The following is a 15647-nucleotide window of genomic DNA, read 5'->3' as shown; positions in this document are numbered from 1 at the left end:
GGGATATTCAATATTCAGGAGGGATAGACATGAAGGAAGGGGAGGTGGGGTGGCGTTGCTGGTTAAAAAAGAGATTAACGCAATAGAAAGGAAGGACATAAGCCGGGAAGATGTGGAATCGATATGGGTAGAGCTGCGTAACACTAAGGGGCAGAAGACGCTGGTGGGAGTTGTGTACAGGCCACCTAACAGTAGTAGTGAGGTCGGAGATGGTATTAAACAGGAAATTAGAAATGTGTGCAATAAAGGAACAGCAGTTATAATGGGTGACTTCAATCTACATGTAGACTGGGTGAACCAAATTGGTAAAGGTGCTGAGGAAGAGGATTTCTTGGAATGTATGCGGGATGGTTTTTTGAACCAACATGTCGAGGAACCGACTAGAGAGCAGGCTATTCTGGACTGGGTTTTGAGCAATGAGGAAGGGTTAATTAGCGATCTTGTCGTGAGAGGCCCCTTGGGTAAGAGTGACCATAATATGGTGGAATTCTTCATTAACATGGAGAGTGACATAGTTAATTCAGAAACAAAGGTTCTGAACTTAAAGAGGGGTAACTTTGAAGGTATGAGTCGTGAATTAGCTAAGATAGACTGGCAAATGACACTTAAAGGATTGACGGTGGATATGCAATGGCAGGCATTTAAAGGTTGCATGGATGAACTACAACAATTGTTCATCCCAGTTTGGCAAAAGAATAAATCAAGGAAGGTAGTGCACCCGTGGCTGACAAGAGAAATTAGGGATAGTATCAATTCCAAAGAAGTAGCATACAAATTAGCCAGAGAAAGTGGCTCACCTGAGGACTGGGAGAAATTCAGAGTTCAGCAGAGGAGGACAAAGGGCTTAATTAGGAAGGGGAAAAAAGATTATGAGAGAAAACTGGCAGAGAACATAAAAACGGACTGTAAAAGCTTTTATAGATATGTAAAAAGGAAAAGATTGATAAAGACAAATGTAGGTCCCCTGCAGACAGAAACAGGTGAATTGATTATGGGGAGCAAGGACATGGCAGACCAATTGAATAATTACTTTGGTTCTGTCTTCACTAAGGAGGACATAAATAATCTTCCAGAAATAGTAAGGGATAGAGGGTCCAGTGAGATGGAGGAACTGAGTGAAATACATGTTAGTAGGGAAGTGGTGTTAGGTAAATTGAAGGGATTGAAGGCAGATAAATCCCCAGGGCCAGATGGTCTGCATCCCAGAGTGCTTAAGGAAGTAGCCCAAGAAATAGTGGATGCATTAGTGATAATTTTTCAAAACTCGTTAGATTCTGGACTAGTTCCTGAGGATTGGAGGGTGGCTAATGTAACCCCACTTTTTAAAAAAGGAGGGAGAGAGAAACCGGGGAATTATAGGCCGGTTAGCCTAACGTCGGTGGTGGGGAAACTGCTGGAGTCAGTTATCAAGGATGTGATAACAGCACATTTGGAAAGCGGTGAAATGATCGGACAAAGTCAGCATGGATTTGTGAAAGGAAAATCATGTCTGACGAATCTCATAGAATTTTTTGAGGATGTAACTAGTAGAGTGGATAGGGGAGAACCAGTGGATGTGGTATATTTGGATTTTCAAAAGGCTTTTGACAAGGTCCCACTCAGGAGATTAGTGTGCAAACTTAAAGCACACGGTATTGGGGGTAAGGTATTGGTGTGGGTGGAGAATTGGTTAGCAGACAGGAAGCAAAGAGTGGGAATAAACGGGACCTTTTCAGAATGGCAGGCGGTGACTAGTGGGGTACCGCAAGGCTCAGTGCTGGGACCCCAGTTGTTTACAATATATATTAATGACTTGGATGAGGGAATTAAATGCAGCATCTCCAAGTTTGCGGATGACACGAAGCTGGGTGGCAGTGTTAGCAGTGAGGAGGATGCTAAGAGGATGCAGGGTGACTTGGATAGGTTGGGTGAGTGGGCAAACTCATGGCAGATGCAATTTAATGTGGATAAATGTGAAGTTATCCACTTTGGTGGCAAAAATAGGAAAACAGATTATTATCTGAATGGTGGCCGATTAGGAAAAGGGGAGGTGCAACGAGACCTGGGTGTCATTATACACCAGTCATTGAAAGTGGGCATGCAGGTACAGCAGGCGGTGAAAAAGGCGAACGGTATGCTGGCATTTATAGCGAGAGGATTCGAGTACAGGAGCAGGGAGGTACTACTGCAGTTGTACAAGGCCTTGGTGAGACCACACCTGGAGTACTGTGTGCAGTTTTGGTCCCCTAATCTGAGGAAAGACATCTTTGCCATAGAGGGAGTACAAAGAAGGTTCACCAGATTGATTCCTGGGATGGCAGGTCTTTCATATGAAGAAAGACTGGATGAACTGGGCTTGTACTCGTTGGAATTTAGAAGATTGAGGGGGGATCTGATTGAAACGTATAAGATCCTAAAGGGATTGGACAGGCTAGATGCGGGAAGATTGTTCCCGATGTTGGGGAGGTCCAGAACGAGGGGTCACAGTTTGAGGATAGAGGGGAAGCCTTTTAGGACCGAGATTAGGAAAAACTTCTTCACACAGAGAGTGGTGAATCTGTGGAATTCTCTGCCACAGCAAACTGTTGAGGCCGGTTCATTGGCTGTGTTTAAGAGGAAATTAGATATGGCCCTTGTGGCTACATGGGTCAGGGGGTATGGAGGGAAGGCTGGGTTCTGAGTTGGATGATCAGCCATGATCATAATAAATGGCGGTGCAGGCTCGAAGGGCCGAATGGCCTACTCCTGCACCTATTTTCTATGTTTCTATGTTTCTATGATTGTGTAAGTTTTTCCCCGATTTTACTTACCAAAATGCAGTTCCTTATACTTGTCCGTCTTAAATTACATTTGCCATTCTCTGGCAAGTTTCCCAAGTTGTTCCACTTTTAAAATTGTATAATTTTCTTCACTGTCCACTGAATCACCAACTTTTGTGTCACCTGCATGTTAACAACACTACCATTTAAGTCATTAATAAAGATGATAAACAACTGTGGCCCTGTACCAGTCTCTGTGGAACAGCACTGGTCACAGACCTCTAATCGGATTAACAACCCTCCATTAACCCTATCTGTCTCCTTTCACCAAGCCAATTTCGGAATCAGAATCAGGTTTATTATCACCGGCAAGTGTGATGTGCATCCACTTGACTGGTTCACATTGGATTGAAGATGATCTGACCTTCCACACCAACCTACCATACAGGAGCTTATCAAAAGTCTTGTTAAAGTCCATGTACACCACATCTACAACCTTGTCCTCAGCAATTCCCTCCATCTTACAAATATCAATGGAGAACAATAAACAACAAAGGTTATTGTGCATTCGAGCAGAAGCTGACATTCAGAAATTTCTGTTCATTATTTTACTGAGAATAAGTCACCTCCTCAATGGTAAACTGGATTAGCAAACTTACAGATGACACCAAGATTGGGGATGTAGTGGAAAGTGAGCAAGGTTATCAAAATTTGCAGCAGGAAGTGGACCAGCTGGAAAAATTGACTGAAAATTGGCAGATGGACTTTAATGCTGACAAGTATAAGGTGTTGCACTTTGGGCAGACATACCTGGGTACACAGAATACAGATCTATAATTGTTTGAAAGTGGTAACACAAGTGGATAGGATTGGGCACATTGATCTTCATAAATCAAAGTATTGAGGCAGGAGTTAGAATGTAATGTTGGAGTTGTACAAGACATTAGTGAGGCCTAATTTGGAGTATTGTGTGTATTTCTGGTCACCTGTCTACAGGGAATATATCAATAATATTGAGAGAGTACTGGAAAAATTTACAAGGATTTTGCCAGGACTTGACGACCTGAGTTACAGTCAAAGATTGAATAGAATAGGCCAAAGCCAGGATGGTTTCTTGAAAGGAAAATCCTGCCTGTCAAACCTACTGCAATTCTTTGAGGAAATTACAAGCAGCGTAAACAGGTGGTGTACTTGGAATTTCAGAAGGCCTTTGACAAGGTGCTGCACATGAGGCTGTTTAGCAAGAAAAGAGCCCATGGAATTGCAGGGAATTTACTAGTGTGGGTGGTGCATTGGCTGGTTGGCAGAAAACAGAGTGGGAATAAAGGGATTCTATTCTGGCTGGCTGCCAGTTACCAGTGGAGTTCCACTGGGGTTGGTGTTGGGACCACTGCTTTTTACGATGTATGTCAATGATTTGGACGATGGTATTAATGGATTTGTGGCTAAATTTGCCGATGATCTAAAGATAGGTGGAGGAGCGAGCAGAGTTGAGGAAACAAAAACCCTTAGGTAGTTTAGGGGAATTGGCAAAGGAGTGGCAAATGAAATGCAATGTTGGAAAGTGTGTGGTCATGCACTTTGGTGAAAGAAATAAACGTGCAGACTATTATTTAGATGGGGAGAGAATTCAAAATGCAGAGCTGCAAAGGGACTGGGAGTCCTGGTGCAAGATATATATATAGGCATCCATTATTCTCGTGAGCTAGGGCTTTGGGCTAGGTTGTATGGAAGACCGGCAGTTGCCCATGGTGCAAGTCTCCCCTCTCCACACCACCGATGTTGTCCAAGGGAAGAGCACTAGGGCTGATACAGCCTGGCACTGGTGTCATTGCAGTGCCTTGCTCAAGGACACAATACGCTGCCTCAGCTGAGGCTCGAACTAGTGACCTTCAGATCACTAGACCGACGCCTTAACCACTTGGCCACGCACCAACACATGCAAGATACCCTAAAGGTTAACCTCCAGGTTGAGTCGGTTGTGAAGAAGGTGAATGCAATGTTGGCATTCATTTCTAGAGGTATAGAATATAAGAGCAGGGGTGTGATGTTGAGGCTCTATAAGGCACTCATGAGACCACACTTGGAGTATTGTGTGCAGTTTTGAGCTCCTTATTTTATAAAGGATATACTGACTTTGGAGTCGGTTCAGAGAAGATTCACAAGAATGATCCAGGAATAAAAGGGTTACCGTATGAGTAAAGTCTGGCAGTTCTTGGGCTGTATTCCCTGGAGTTCAGGAGAATGAGGGGGGATCTCATAGAAACATTCTGAATGTTAAAAGGCCTAAACAGATTAGATATGGCAAAGTTATTTCCCATGATAGGGGATTCTAGGACAAGAAGGCATGGCTTCAGGATTGAAGGACGACCTTTTAGAACTGAGATGCGGAGAAATTACTTTAGTCATAGGTGGTAAATCTGTGTAATTTGTTGCCACAAGTGGCTATGGAAGCCAAGTCATTGGGTATAATTAAGGCAGAGATAGATAGATTCTTGATTAGCCAGAGAATCAAAGGGTATGGGGTTAAAGCAGGGGAGTGGGGATGACCGAAAGAATTGGATCAGCCCATGATTAAATGTCAGGGCAGACTTGATGGACCGAATGGCCTACTTCTGCTCCTGTACCTTATGGCCTTATGGACATTATTTCCTAGAGCAAAGTAGAATGAGGGGAGAGGTATACAAAAATTATGAGGTACATAGACGGTGTAAATACAAGCAGGCTTTTTCCACTGAACACAGCAGGCCAGGCAGATCTATGGGAAAAAATACAGTTGAAACCCTTCAGCAGGACTGGAGAAAAAAAGCTGAGGAATAGATTTGAAAGATGGGGGAGAGGGGAGAAAGGAACACCAGGCGATAGGTGAAACTTGGAAGGGGAGGCAAAGAGTTAGGAAGTTGATGGGTGAAAGAGACAGAAGGCCATGGAAGATGGAAGAAGGGGGTGGGAGGAGCACCAGAGGGAGGCGATGGGTGAGCATGAAGGATGAGGGGGTGGAGGCATTACCGGAAGTTTGAGAAATCAATGTTCATGCCATCAGTTGAAGGCTTGGAAAGCGGTGAAATCATCGGACAAAGTCAGCATGGATTTGTGAAAGGAAAATCGTGTCTGACGAATCTCATAGAATTTTTTGAGGATGTAACTAGTAGAGTGGATAGGGGAGAACCAGTGGATGTGGTATATTTGGATTTTCAAAAGGCTTTTGACAAGGTCCCACACAGGAGATTAGTGTGCAAACTTAAAGCCCACGGTATTGGGGGTAAGGTATTGGTGTGGGTGGAGAATTGGTTAGCAGACAGGAAGCAAAGAGTGGGAATAAACGGAACCTTTTCAGGATGGCAGGCAGTGACTAGTGGGGTACCGCAAGGCTCAGTGCTGGGACCCCAGTTGTTTACAATATATATTATTGACTTGAATGAGGGAATTAAATGTAGCATCTGCAAGTTTGCGGATGACACGAAGCTGGGCAGCAGTGTTAGCAGTGAGGAGGATGCTAAGAGGATGCAGGGTGACTTGGATAGGTTAGGTGAGTGGGCAAATTCATGGCAAATGCAATTTAATGTGGATAAATGTGAAGTTATCCACTTTGGTGGCAAAAATAGGAAAACAGATTATTATCTGAATGGTGGCCGATTAGGAAAAGGGGAGGTGCAACGAGACCTGGGTGTCATTATACACCAGTCATTGAAAGTGGGCATGCAGGTACAGCAGGCGGTGAAAAAGGCGAATGGTATGCTAGCATTTATAGCAAGAGGATTCGAGTACAGGAGCAGGGAGGTACTACTGCAGTTTTACAAGGCCTTGGTGAGACCACACCTGGAGTATTGTGTGCAGTTTTGGTCCCCTAATCTGAGGAAAGACATCTTTGCCATAGAGGGAGTACAAAGAAGGTTCACCAGATTGATTCCTGGGATGGCAGGACTTTCATATGATGAAAGATTGGATGAACTAGGCTTATACTTGTTGGAGTTTTGAAGATTGAGGGGGGATCTGATTGAAACGTATAAAATCCTAAAGGGGTTGGACAGGCTAGATGCAGGAAGATTGTTCCCGATGTTGGGGAAGTCCAGAACGAGGGGTCACAGATTGAGGATAAAGGGGAAGCCTTTTAGGACCGAGATGAGGAAAAACTTCTTCACACAGAGAGTGGTGAATCTGTGGAATTCTCTGCCACAGGAAGCAGTTGAGGCCAGTTCATTGGCTATATTTAAGAGCAAGTTAGATATGGCCCTTGTGGCTAAAGGGATCGGGGAAATGGAGGGAAGGCTGGTACAGGGTTCTGAGTTGGATGATCAGCCATGATCATACTGAATGGCAGTGCAGGCTCGAAGGGCCAAATGGCCTACTCCTGCACCTATTTTCTATGTTTCTATGTTTTCTATAAGGTGTTGTTCCTCCAACCTAACTGTGGCCTTGTCGCGAGTGGAGGAGGCCATGGCTGGACGTAGCAGAATGGGAATAGGAAGTGGAATTAAAATGGGTGGCCACTGGGAGATCCCGCTTGTTCTAGCGGATGGAGCGTAGAAGTTCGGTGAAGCAGTCTCCCAATCTGCGTCAGGACTTACCGATATACAAGAGGCCACACCTGGAGCACCGAACACAGAATGTGACCCAAACATACTCACAGGTGAAGGGTTGCCTCACCTGGAAGGACTGTTTGGAGCCCTGAATGGTAGTGAGGGAGGAGGTGCAGGGGCAGGTGAAGCACTTTTTCCACTTGCAAGGGAAAGTGCCAGGAGGGAGATCAGTGGGGCGGACGAATGGACAAGGGAGTCGCATAGGGAGCGATCCCTGCGGAAGGCAGAAAGTGGTGGGGAGGGAAAGATGTGATTGCTGGTGAAAACCGGTTCGAGGTGGCGGAAGTTTCAGAGAATTATGTTCCAGACGCGGAGGCTGGTGGGGTGGTAGGTGAGGACGAGAGGAGCCCTATCCCTGGTAGCGTGGCAGGAGGATGGGGTAAGGGCAGTTGTGTGTGAAGTGGAAGAGATGCGGTTGAGGGCAGTGTTGATGGTGGAGGAAGGGAAGCCCCTTTCTTTGAAAAAGGAGGACATCTCCTTCATTCTAGAATGAAAAACCTCACCCTGAGCAGATGCGGCTGAGATGGAAGATTTGGGAGAAGAGAACGGTGTATTTACAGGTAGCAGGGTGGGACAAGGTATAGTCCAGGTAGCTGCGAGAGTCCCTTGCTTTATAATAGACATCAGTGGATAAGCTGTCTCCACCGACAGTGAGATCAAGAAAGAGAAGGGAAGTGTCAGAAATGGACCAGGTGAATTTGAGGGCCGGGTGGAAGTTGGAGGCAAAGCAGATGAAATCAATGAGTTCAGCACGGGTGCAGGAAGCAGCACCAATGCAGTCGTAGATATAGGATAGGAAAAGTGTGGGACGGTCACCAGTGTAGGCTTGGAACATAGACTGTTCCACGTGGCTGACAGACAGGAAGGCATAGCTGGGACCCATGTGAGTGCCCATGGCTACCCCTTTTGTTTGAAGGAAGTCGGAAGACCCAAAGAAGAAATTATTTAGAGTGAGGACAATTTCCGCTAGGCGGAGGAGAGTGGTGGTGGAGGGGAACTGGTTGGGTCTGGTGGTGTCCAGAAAGAAACAGAGAATTTTGAGGCCATCCTGGTGGGGGATGAAGCTGCATAAGGACTGGATGTCCAGAATGAAAATAAGGTAATGGGGGCCAGGGAACCTGAAATCCTTGAAAAGATCAAGAGTGTGTGAGGTGTCACAGTTATAGGTAGGAAGGGACTGACCCAGAGGGGATAAAATAGAGGTGAGGTATGAAGATATGTGTTCAGCAGGGTAGAAACAAGCTGAAACAATGGGTCTAGCTGGAGAAGCAGGTTTGTGGATTTTGGGTAGGAGGTAGAAAAAGGAGGTGCAGGGTGCAGGAACTATGAGGTTGGTGGCAGTGGATGGGAGATCCCCAGAGTCAATAAAGTTGGTGATGGTGCGGGAGGCAATGGCCTGGTCTTCCTTACTGGGGTCCTGTTTGAGGTATAAGTAAGAGGAGGTGTCTGAGAGTTGCCGCTGGGCCTCAGCACTGTAGAGGTCAATCTGCCAGACTACTACAGCACCCTCTTTATATGCCGGTTTGATGGTGACGTTAGGATTAGTATGGAGAGCAAAGTGTTCGGAGGGAGTGAGGTTGGAGTAGGACAGAAGAGTGTTAAAGTCTAGACAATTAATGTCCTGTCAGCATTTGGCAATGAAAAGGTCCAGAGCAGGCAGAAGACCAGGGTGGGGTGTCCAGGAAGAGGAGGGAGGTTGGAGATGGGAGAAGGGGACATTAGTGCGAGGCGGGGAATCCTTGCCAAAGAAATAGGCTGGGAAACAGAGGTGGCGAAGAAGAGCTCAGCGTCGTGGCAGGCACGGAGCTCACTGAGGTGTGGGTGCAGGGGAACAAAAGTGAGGCCCTTACTGAGGACAAAACGTTTTGTCTCAGAGAGGGGAAGGTCGGAGGGGACGGTGAAAACCTGGCATGGATGAGGGCTGGGACCGGAGGTGAAGGTGGTTGGTGGTGTCTGAGGAGAAGGGAGGTTTTGAATGTTCAGGGATGGTGGGGTGAGAGGAAGATGGAGTCTCCAAGGACCCAGGAGATGATGGTGGGACCTGAGAGAGACAGGATTGAGGAGTGGTGGTGAGGGAATGGGAAACAGGGACTCTAGCGGCAGCACGTGAAGACCTGGCCTAGAAGGAATTGAACCCGGTTCGCAAGTACTGTAAAGCATTGTGCTAACCATGATGCTACTGTGTCTTGCTGAGTTTTGCCACATTCCTCCTGCGCATTAACTATATGTGCAAATGTACCAAAGTTTTAAAATTTTACAAACCAAGTTTTGGTAGATGTGACTCATTTATCCTGAAATCACTATCGACATGCATCTATGTCCTACGATATTCTCCAATACATGAAGTGCCTAGATGACAGAAGAAATGCAAATGATTTAGTCACAGCAAAGTCACAACCTTGACTATCAGCATACTCTGGTCTTTTCAACATTTGATGAAATGTAACTATAAGAAAAAGGACCAAGAGTAATTCATGTGACCCCTTGAATCTGCTCCCCAAATCAACCAAAATTATTTTGTTTAATAACATCAAGCATCATGAAGCTGCTGTTGAACTCCCTGGGTTCCTCCAGCAGTCTTTTTAGCAGCTATCTGTGAACATACTCTAAATGTAAGGAGTTAGATTTGCTCTTGTGTTAAACTTCTGTTTTTATGCATTAGTAGAAGGCAGAATGAATGGGGTACCTTTTACGTGGGATGCCAAGTCTTTTCTTAAGGGATGTTGGCATCAAAGGCTGAGCCAGCATTTAAAGGCCCATTCCTAATTGGTCTTGAGAAGGTGGTGTTGAGTTGCCTTTTTGAATCACCACAGTCCTGGAAATGAGTGTACACCCGCAATGCTGTGAATTGAATTTAGTGAGGGTAAAAATCTCTATTACACTTATCGAAATAGCCCCAATGTTAGTCCAATATTGCAATTCTTTACTCTTCTCAACCAGAAACCATGTACTTTTCCTTGCCTTCAGGTGCCGATATTGTCAGGAACGATGGGATTTATTCTAAGTATTTCTTTAGCTTTAATGGAACTGGAAGATACAATGTTAAAGTGCGTGTACAAGGAACTGCAGGTACTACAAGGATAACAATAAAAAAGGAGGGACTGCTCATGCCAATACCAGGATATACAAAAAATGGTAATAAATATTTGGCAACGACAAGTCAAAATTGCTAATTTCACAGTGAAACTTTGAGTAGTACATTAGCTATATTAATTCAATCCTTACAATGTATATAAAGTTCTCTTATATGTGTGTAGGGGTTAGGGACCCAGGACTAGGATTGTCCTGATGCACGTACTGATATAAATATGAAGCTGTTCTGTGTCTGTAATGACAATTGTTTCATTTAATATATTGTCTAAACTGAACTGAGTGGAAATTTCTTCTCATAGAAGGAATAATAAAACAGAAGGAGTAGAAATTTATATTTCGTTACTAGTGCTAATCAGAGTTTGGGTATCAATAGACAATGTATTCTTCTCTCAATATTTGATCCCATTGATATTGATATTCCAAAACTTGTTTGTTGCTGCAACGACTGACAAATATCTTCCCTGGTTTTTTTATGGTGTATAAGTCTACGACTCTCCCAAGGAGGGCATAAACTTGGACTGTGCATACTAGGATGATAAAACTTACTTCACTTAGTTCCTAAAGGGACTCAAGTTGTTTTCTTAAGGTTTCATTAAATAGGAAGGATACAGAAGATGAATATAATCAGATTCTGTGAGTATGGGATTACTAAATCTGCCATCTCCTTTACTCTGATGCAAAATGCTTTTAACCCTTCTATTCTTAGAATACCATGTGGACTCCTTTTGCAGAATAGTCATAGTCATACTTTATTGATCCCGGCAGAAATTGGAAAAAGACATCTTTTCTGACCTCATCAATCTGTCTATCCAGATTTGTTATTATACAATATGAGAAAGTGCCAGCCAGCTTAAGATTCATAATACATGTACAACTATTCATAGGGAGACTTTTTAAAAAAGATATATAAACTACCAGCTATTTGGAAGCATCATTTCTCCACCATACGGCAATGATGGAGAAATCAGTAAAATTGCAAATACATACAATAGCATGGTCACCAGACTTGATTAAGTGGCAATTGCTCAATCAGCTGCAGTTTGGGCAGGAATTACCTTGTCATTTTTAATAAAGAGGAGGTCGTTAAGCATGCACTGTTAGGATTGAAGTGGTATGTTTTCTTTTCTTTCCATTTAGGAAATATTGAGGCAATTCCACAACAGCCTCAGGCTAAGGAAACACATGTTAATACCACATCAGGAGACTTCAACAGGGTTCAAGCAGGAGGAACAATTTCACTTCCCTCAGATCCCCCTCCTGTTGATTTTCCACCATGTAAAATCACAGACCTTCGAGCAACAATAGTTAAAGATGAAATTAAGCTGGAATGGACAGCACCAGGAGGTGACTATGATCAAGGTTCAGGTAATTGTTGCTTGGCTTAAGATACTTGAAAGGAAAGTATCTGTTGTGAAGTAAATTAAAGAAGCTATAGTCATACAATGAAGAAATAAGCTTTTTGACCTACAATGTTTACACTGACCATCAAGCACTAGTTTACACTAATCCTATTTTACTCTTACCACATTCCCATCAACTCCCCCACCCGAGCACACCACTCCCCAGATTTTGCCAGTCATCTACAAACTAGGAGCATTTTATGGTACTAAATAATCATCCCCAACTTGCAGATCTTTGGAATTTGGAAGAAAACGAGCACCAAGAGGAAATGTTGCAGAGACAACGTGCAAACTCCTCAGAGAGCACTGCTGCTCATAATTGAACCTGAATGGCTGTAGCAGATCTTTTAGCTGTGTCACAGTGTTGATCTTCAGTCAATGTTTTGCTAGTTTTGAAGCTGGAACCTTTAATTGTCTCTAACCTACTAGGAAATCAATGCTGTATCCTTTATACCACAGTTAATAAATTCTGATGGCAAATAGCACCAAGCCTCTTACACAGTCACAAACACCTCCTGCCATACTTAAAACACATTTGTCAGATACTCATACGCATCCTACAGACCATCTAATTCAACCACACATATTAGAATAATCCTATAAATTTGAAGTGAAAATCCAATTTTGAGTGTTGTTCATGTGACAATAAGAGAGTATTTATTCACCTTTAAAAAACTGGTCCTGATTTATTGTTCTCTATTTATTGTTGTCTCATGTCACAAGATACAGTGAAAAGTTTGTCCTACGTGCTATTCACACAGATTAAAGTCATTACACAGTGCTTTGAGGTAGAACAAGATAAAACCATAATCTTTTGCATGATGGGTGAGTGAGATGAGCGAATATCAAGGGTGGGTGCGGTCTTTGTTTATGCTGGCTGCTTTACTGAGGCAGAAAGTGTCATAGTCCGGTCTGTGAAGTCTACATTCCAGTTCACGGTCCGGTCCGTCGATTCCTTATTCCGGGTTTTCCTGTTTTCCCTTGGGTGCCACTGGGTTCCACTGGGTGCCTTAATTGAGGCACCTGATTCTCGTTTCGGGCTGGCACATAAATACCTCTCAAACCAAGGATTCCCTGCTGGACTGTTCCCTTCCCCTTCCTTCTGAAGCCTTGCCTGCATCCCTGTTAAGTTCAACTGCCAGAGTGAGACTGGAGCCTTGCCACACCAAGATAAGGAACTATCTATCGTTGAGTTTGGAACTGTCTCTTTGTGTCCCCGTGTTTAGTGTCCGTATCAAAGAAGAGTCCCGGCCCTAGGTCCTGTTCCCAAGGAGGGGTCCCGGCTCTGTGTTCTGTGTTCTGTGTTCCAAGTATCAGCCGCTGTGTTCCTGTCCAGGAGCCCCTCATCCAGTCCAAGTATCCTCGGCAGTTTACCTCGGCAAGTGTCCTCAGCAGTCATCCATGCCCTGCGTCCCAGCAAGGGTCCTGGCCCCGTACCCAAGAGCCGAGCCAAACCTAGTCCGAGAGCCACGTCCTGCCCTGGAGTACCTCGTCCAGTCCACATCCAAGACTCTGAGCGTCCAGTTCAAGTTCAAGGCTCTGCATTCCTGTGTTCCAAGACCGTCCAGGCACCGTGTTCCAGCCCGGTCCAAATCTGAGCTTCGTGTCCTCATCTAGTTTCGGTGCCTTGCCCAGCCCAGGAGTTCCTCGCCCAGCCCAGTGCTGGGGTACCTTGACCTGTCCTGTAGCCATGTCCTCTCCTTGCCAAGATCCTAGTCTTGAGTCCTAGCCTAGACCCGGGTTCCATTTCTGAGTCAAAACCCAGGTTCTGAGTCCCAACCAAGCCCAGGTTCTGGGTCCTTGTCCAGGCTCTGGTTCCGGAGTTCCATGTTCCTAGTCCAGGCTTCTTGTTCCTAGTTCCCCATCCAGGTTCCCGTGTTTCTAGTCCAAGCCCTAGCCCAGGCCCTGAATCCTAGTCTCGTCCAGGGCCTGTGTCAATATCCAGTGTCATTTCTTCCTTACTCACCTTGGTATCTCGATAAACCTAGTCCTGTTCCTTGTACGTCAGTGTCTGTGTTTTGCATTTGGGTCCGCACCCAATGCACACCTTATGACAGAGAGAAGTATAGACAGAGTCCATGGAGGGGAGATTGGTTTCCATAATGTGCTGAGTTGTGTCTTCTACAAGTTTCTGAAGTTTCTTGCAGTCATGTGCAAAGCGATTACCATACCAAAGTAACACACAGAAAAAGTGCTGAAGAACTCAACAGGTCAGGCAGCATCTATGGAATATCAACGTTTCAGGCCAAGATGCTTCATCTCACAGACACCTAGGAATAATATCAAGCCTTTATTCTTCAAGGTGGAATTATTTCTATGGTGCATCGATTAAAAATTAGTAAGGGTCGTAAGGTTATGCCAAATTTCTTCTTTACCCTTGTAGCTTTGGCTGTTTTTCATAATACTAAGGAAATTGTATGCCTTTTCCAATTGTACACAAAGACAAACATTTACATCCAATTTTTTGATTTCCTTTTTTAGCATCTCGCTACGAGCTGAGAATGAGTGATAATCTGCTACAGCTAAGGGACAATTTCCCCAAAGCTCCATTAATTAATTTGACCGACATGCATCCACAGCCATACGGCTCCAAGGAAACAGTATTTTTTCCTGAGAAACCAAGTTTGCAAAATGGTGCAACTGTTTATTTTGCTGTGCGTGCATATGACAAAAGCAATCATGCATCAGAACTGTCAAACATTGCCAAGGTAACTTTCTTTGTGCTTTTGGTCGAGCCTTTGGTTGACCTGAATGATAATTATGTATCACCAAAAGCCTGGATTGCTGCAGTTGTCATAGGTATTGTGGGTTTGGTTGCAGGGATAATTATTTTTATTATGTATGCAAAAAGGACAAAGAAAATTTCTGCAGCTGCATAGTGCTTTCAAAGCCACATTAAACAGACAGCTTGCTACTAAAGAGACTGATGATCAAAACCCTTTATTTGGTTGTAGATTAAATCATAGAGAATGGGTTGGATTTGAGGAAAATAAACACTTTTGATATTTTTCCAGCATTTGCTCATCCCTCATCCCAAAGTTACAACAATTGGAAGAATTCCTGTATAAATTTACTCACTGTCTATTTTTTATAGTCCTGGCTATAAACTGACCAGTTGGTTATACACCAGGATGTGTGAGCACAGCTATTTCACCAAAACAGCACAAGAAATTCTGCCAATTCATATAAATTTAGAATGGGGATGAGAAAGTTATCAAAGTATTGAAGAATTCCCTTTGTCTTATTTTCTTCATTTCCAAAACCCATTGTCATTTTTGAGTAAATTCGTGTGTTTTTAAAGGTGTGGAATCAGTAACAACAGCTAATGTTTAGGCTGCTTAATTTGCTGTATACAGATAATGTATTGTCCACAATAAAAGCATTGTTTCTTTTCTATGATGTAAGCCACTACTCAAGAAAAACCTGAAAGTACTGGAAATACTCTGCAAGACATATAGCATCTAAAAAGAGGGAAATAAAGTTGCTGTTTCAAGTTGAGAATCTTTCAGCAGTTGTCATAATTATTGTGTGTCTGATCGCTGGGGTCACTATTTATACTAAATACACAAAGATAGCAAAAGAAAGCTTAAGGATATTGCCTTCACAATAGGAATAGTAGAACATAAAACATAATGTTGACCAGTAGAGCAGTGTTGGGCACTTCAGCCCACGTATCATGCTGACCTTTTAACTGACTCAACAATCGATCTAACCTTCCCTCCTGCATAGACCAAAGCCCTCTATTTTCACTTTCATCCATATGCCTATCTAAGAGTCTTTTAAATGCCCCCAGTGAATCAGCCTCTGCCGCCACACCCAGCAGTGCATTCCTGGCA

At 43.9% G+C, this 15647-nt stretch overlaps 1 protein-coding gene across 1 annotated transcript in view; it reads left to right on the top strand.

Annotated features, from left to right (window-relative positions):
* LOC134355259 (calcium-activated chloride channel regulator 1-like) overlaps window positions 1-15304 on the top strand; it is a 55371-nt gene extending 40067 nt beyond the window's left edge. The window contains exons 12-14 of the mRNA XM_063065055.1: window positions 10286-10453; window positions 11549-11776; window positions 14293-15304. Of these exons, the coding sequence (XP_062921125.1) occupies window positions 10286-10453; window positions 11549-11776; window positions 14293-14690 (794 nt within the window). The 3' untranslated portion in view covers window positions 14691-15304. The remainder of the gene's footprint in view (window positions 1-10285; window positions 10454-11548; window positions 11777-14292) is intronic.
* The last annotated feature ends 343 nt before the right edge of the window (window positions 15305-15647 follow it).

The sequence above is a fragment of the Mobula hypostoma genome, chromosome 12 (genome assembly GCF_963921235.1).
Source record: "Mobula hypostoma chromosome 12, sMobHyp1.1, whole genome shotgun sequence".
Taxonomy (NCBI): domain Eukaryota; kingdom Metazoa; phylum Chordata; class Chondrichthyes; order Myliobatiformes; family Myliobatidae; genus Mobula; species Mobula hypostoma.
Note: the sequence above shows the minus strand (reverse complement) of the source record. Positions and strands in the feature narration are given on the sequence as shown.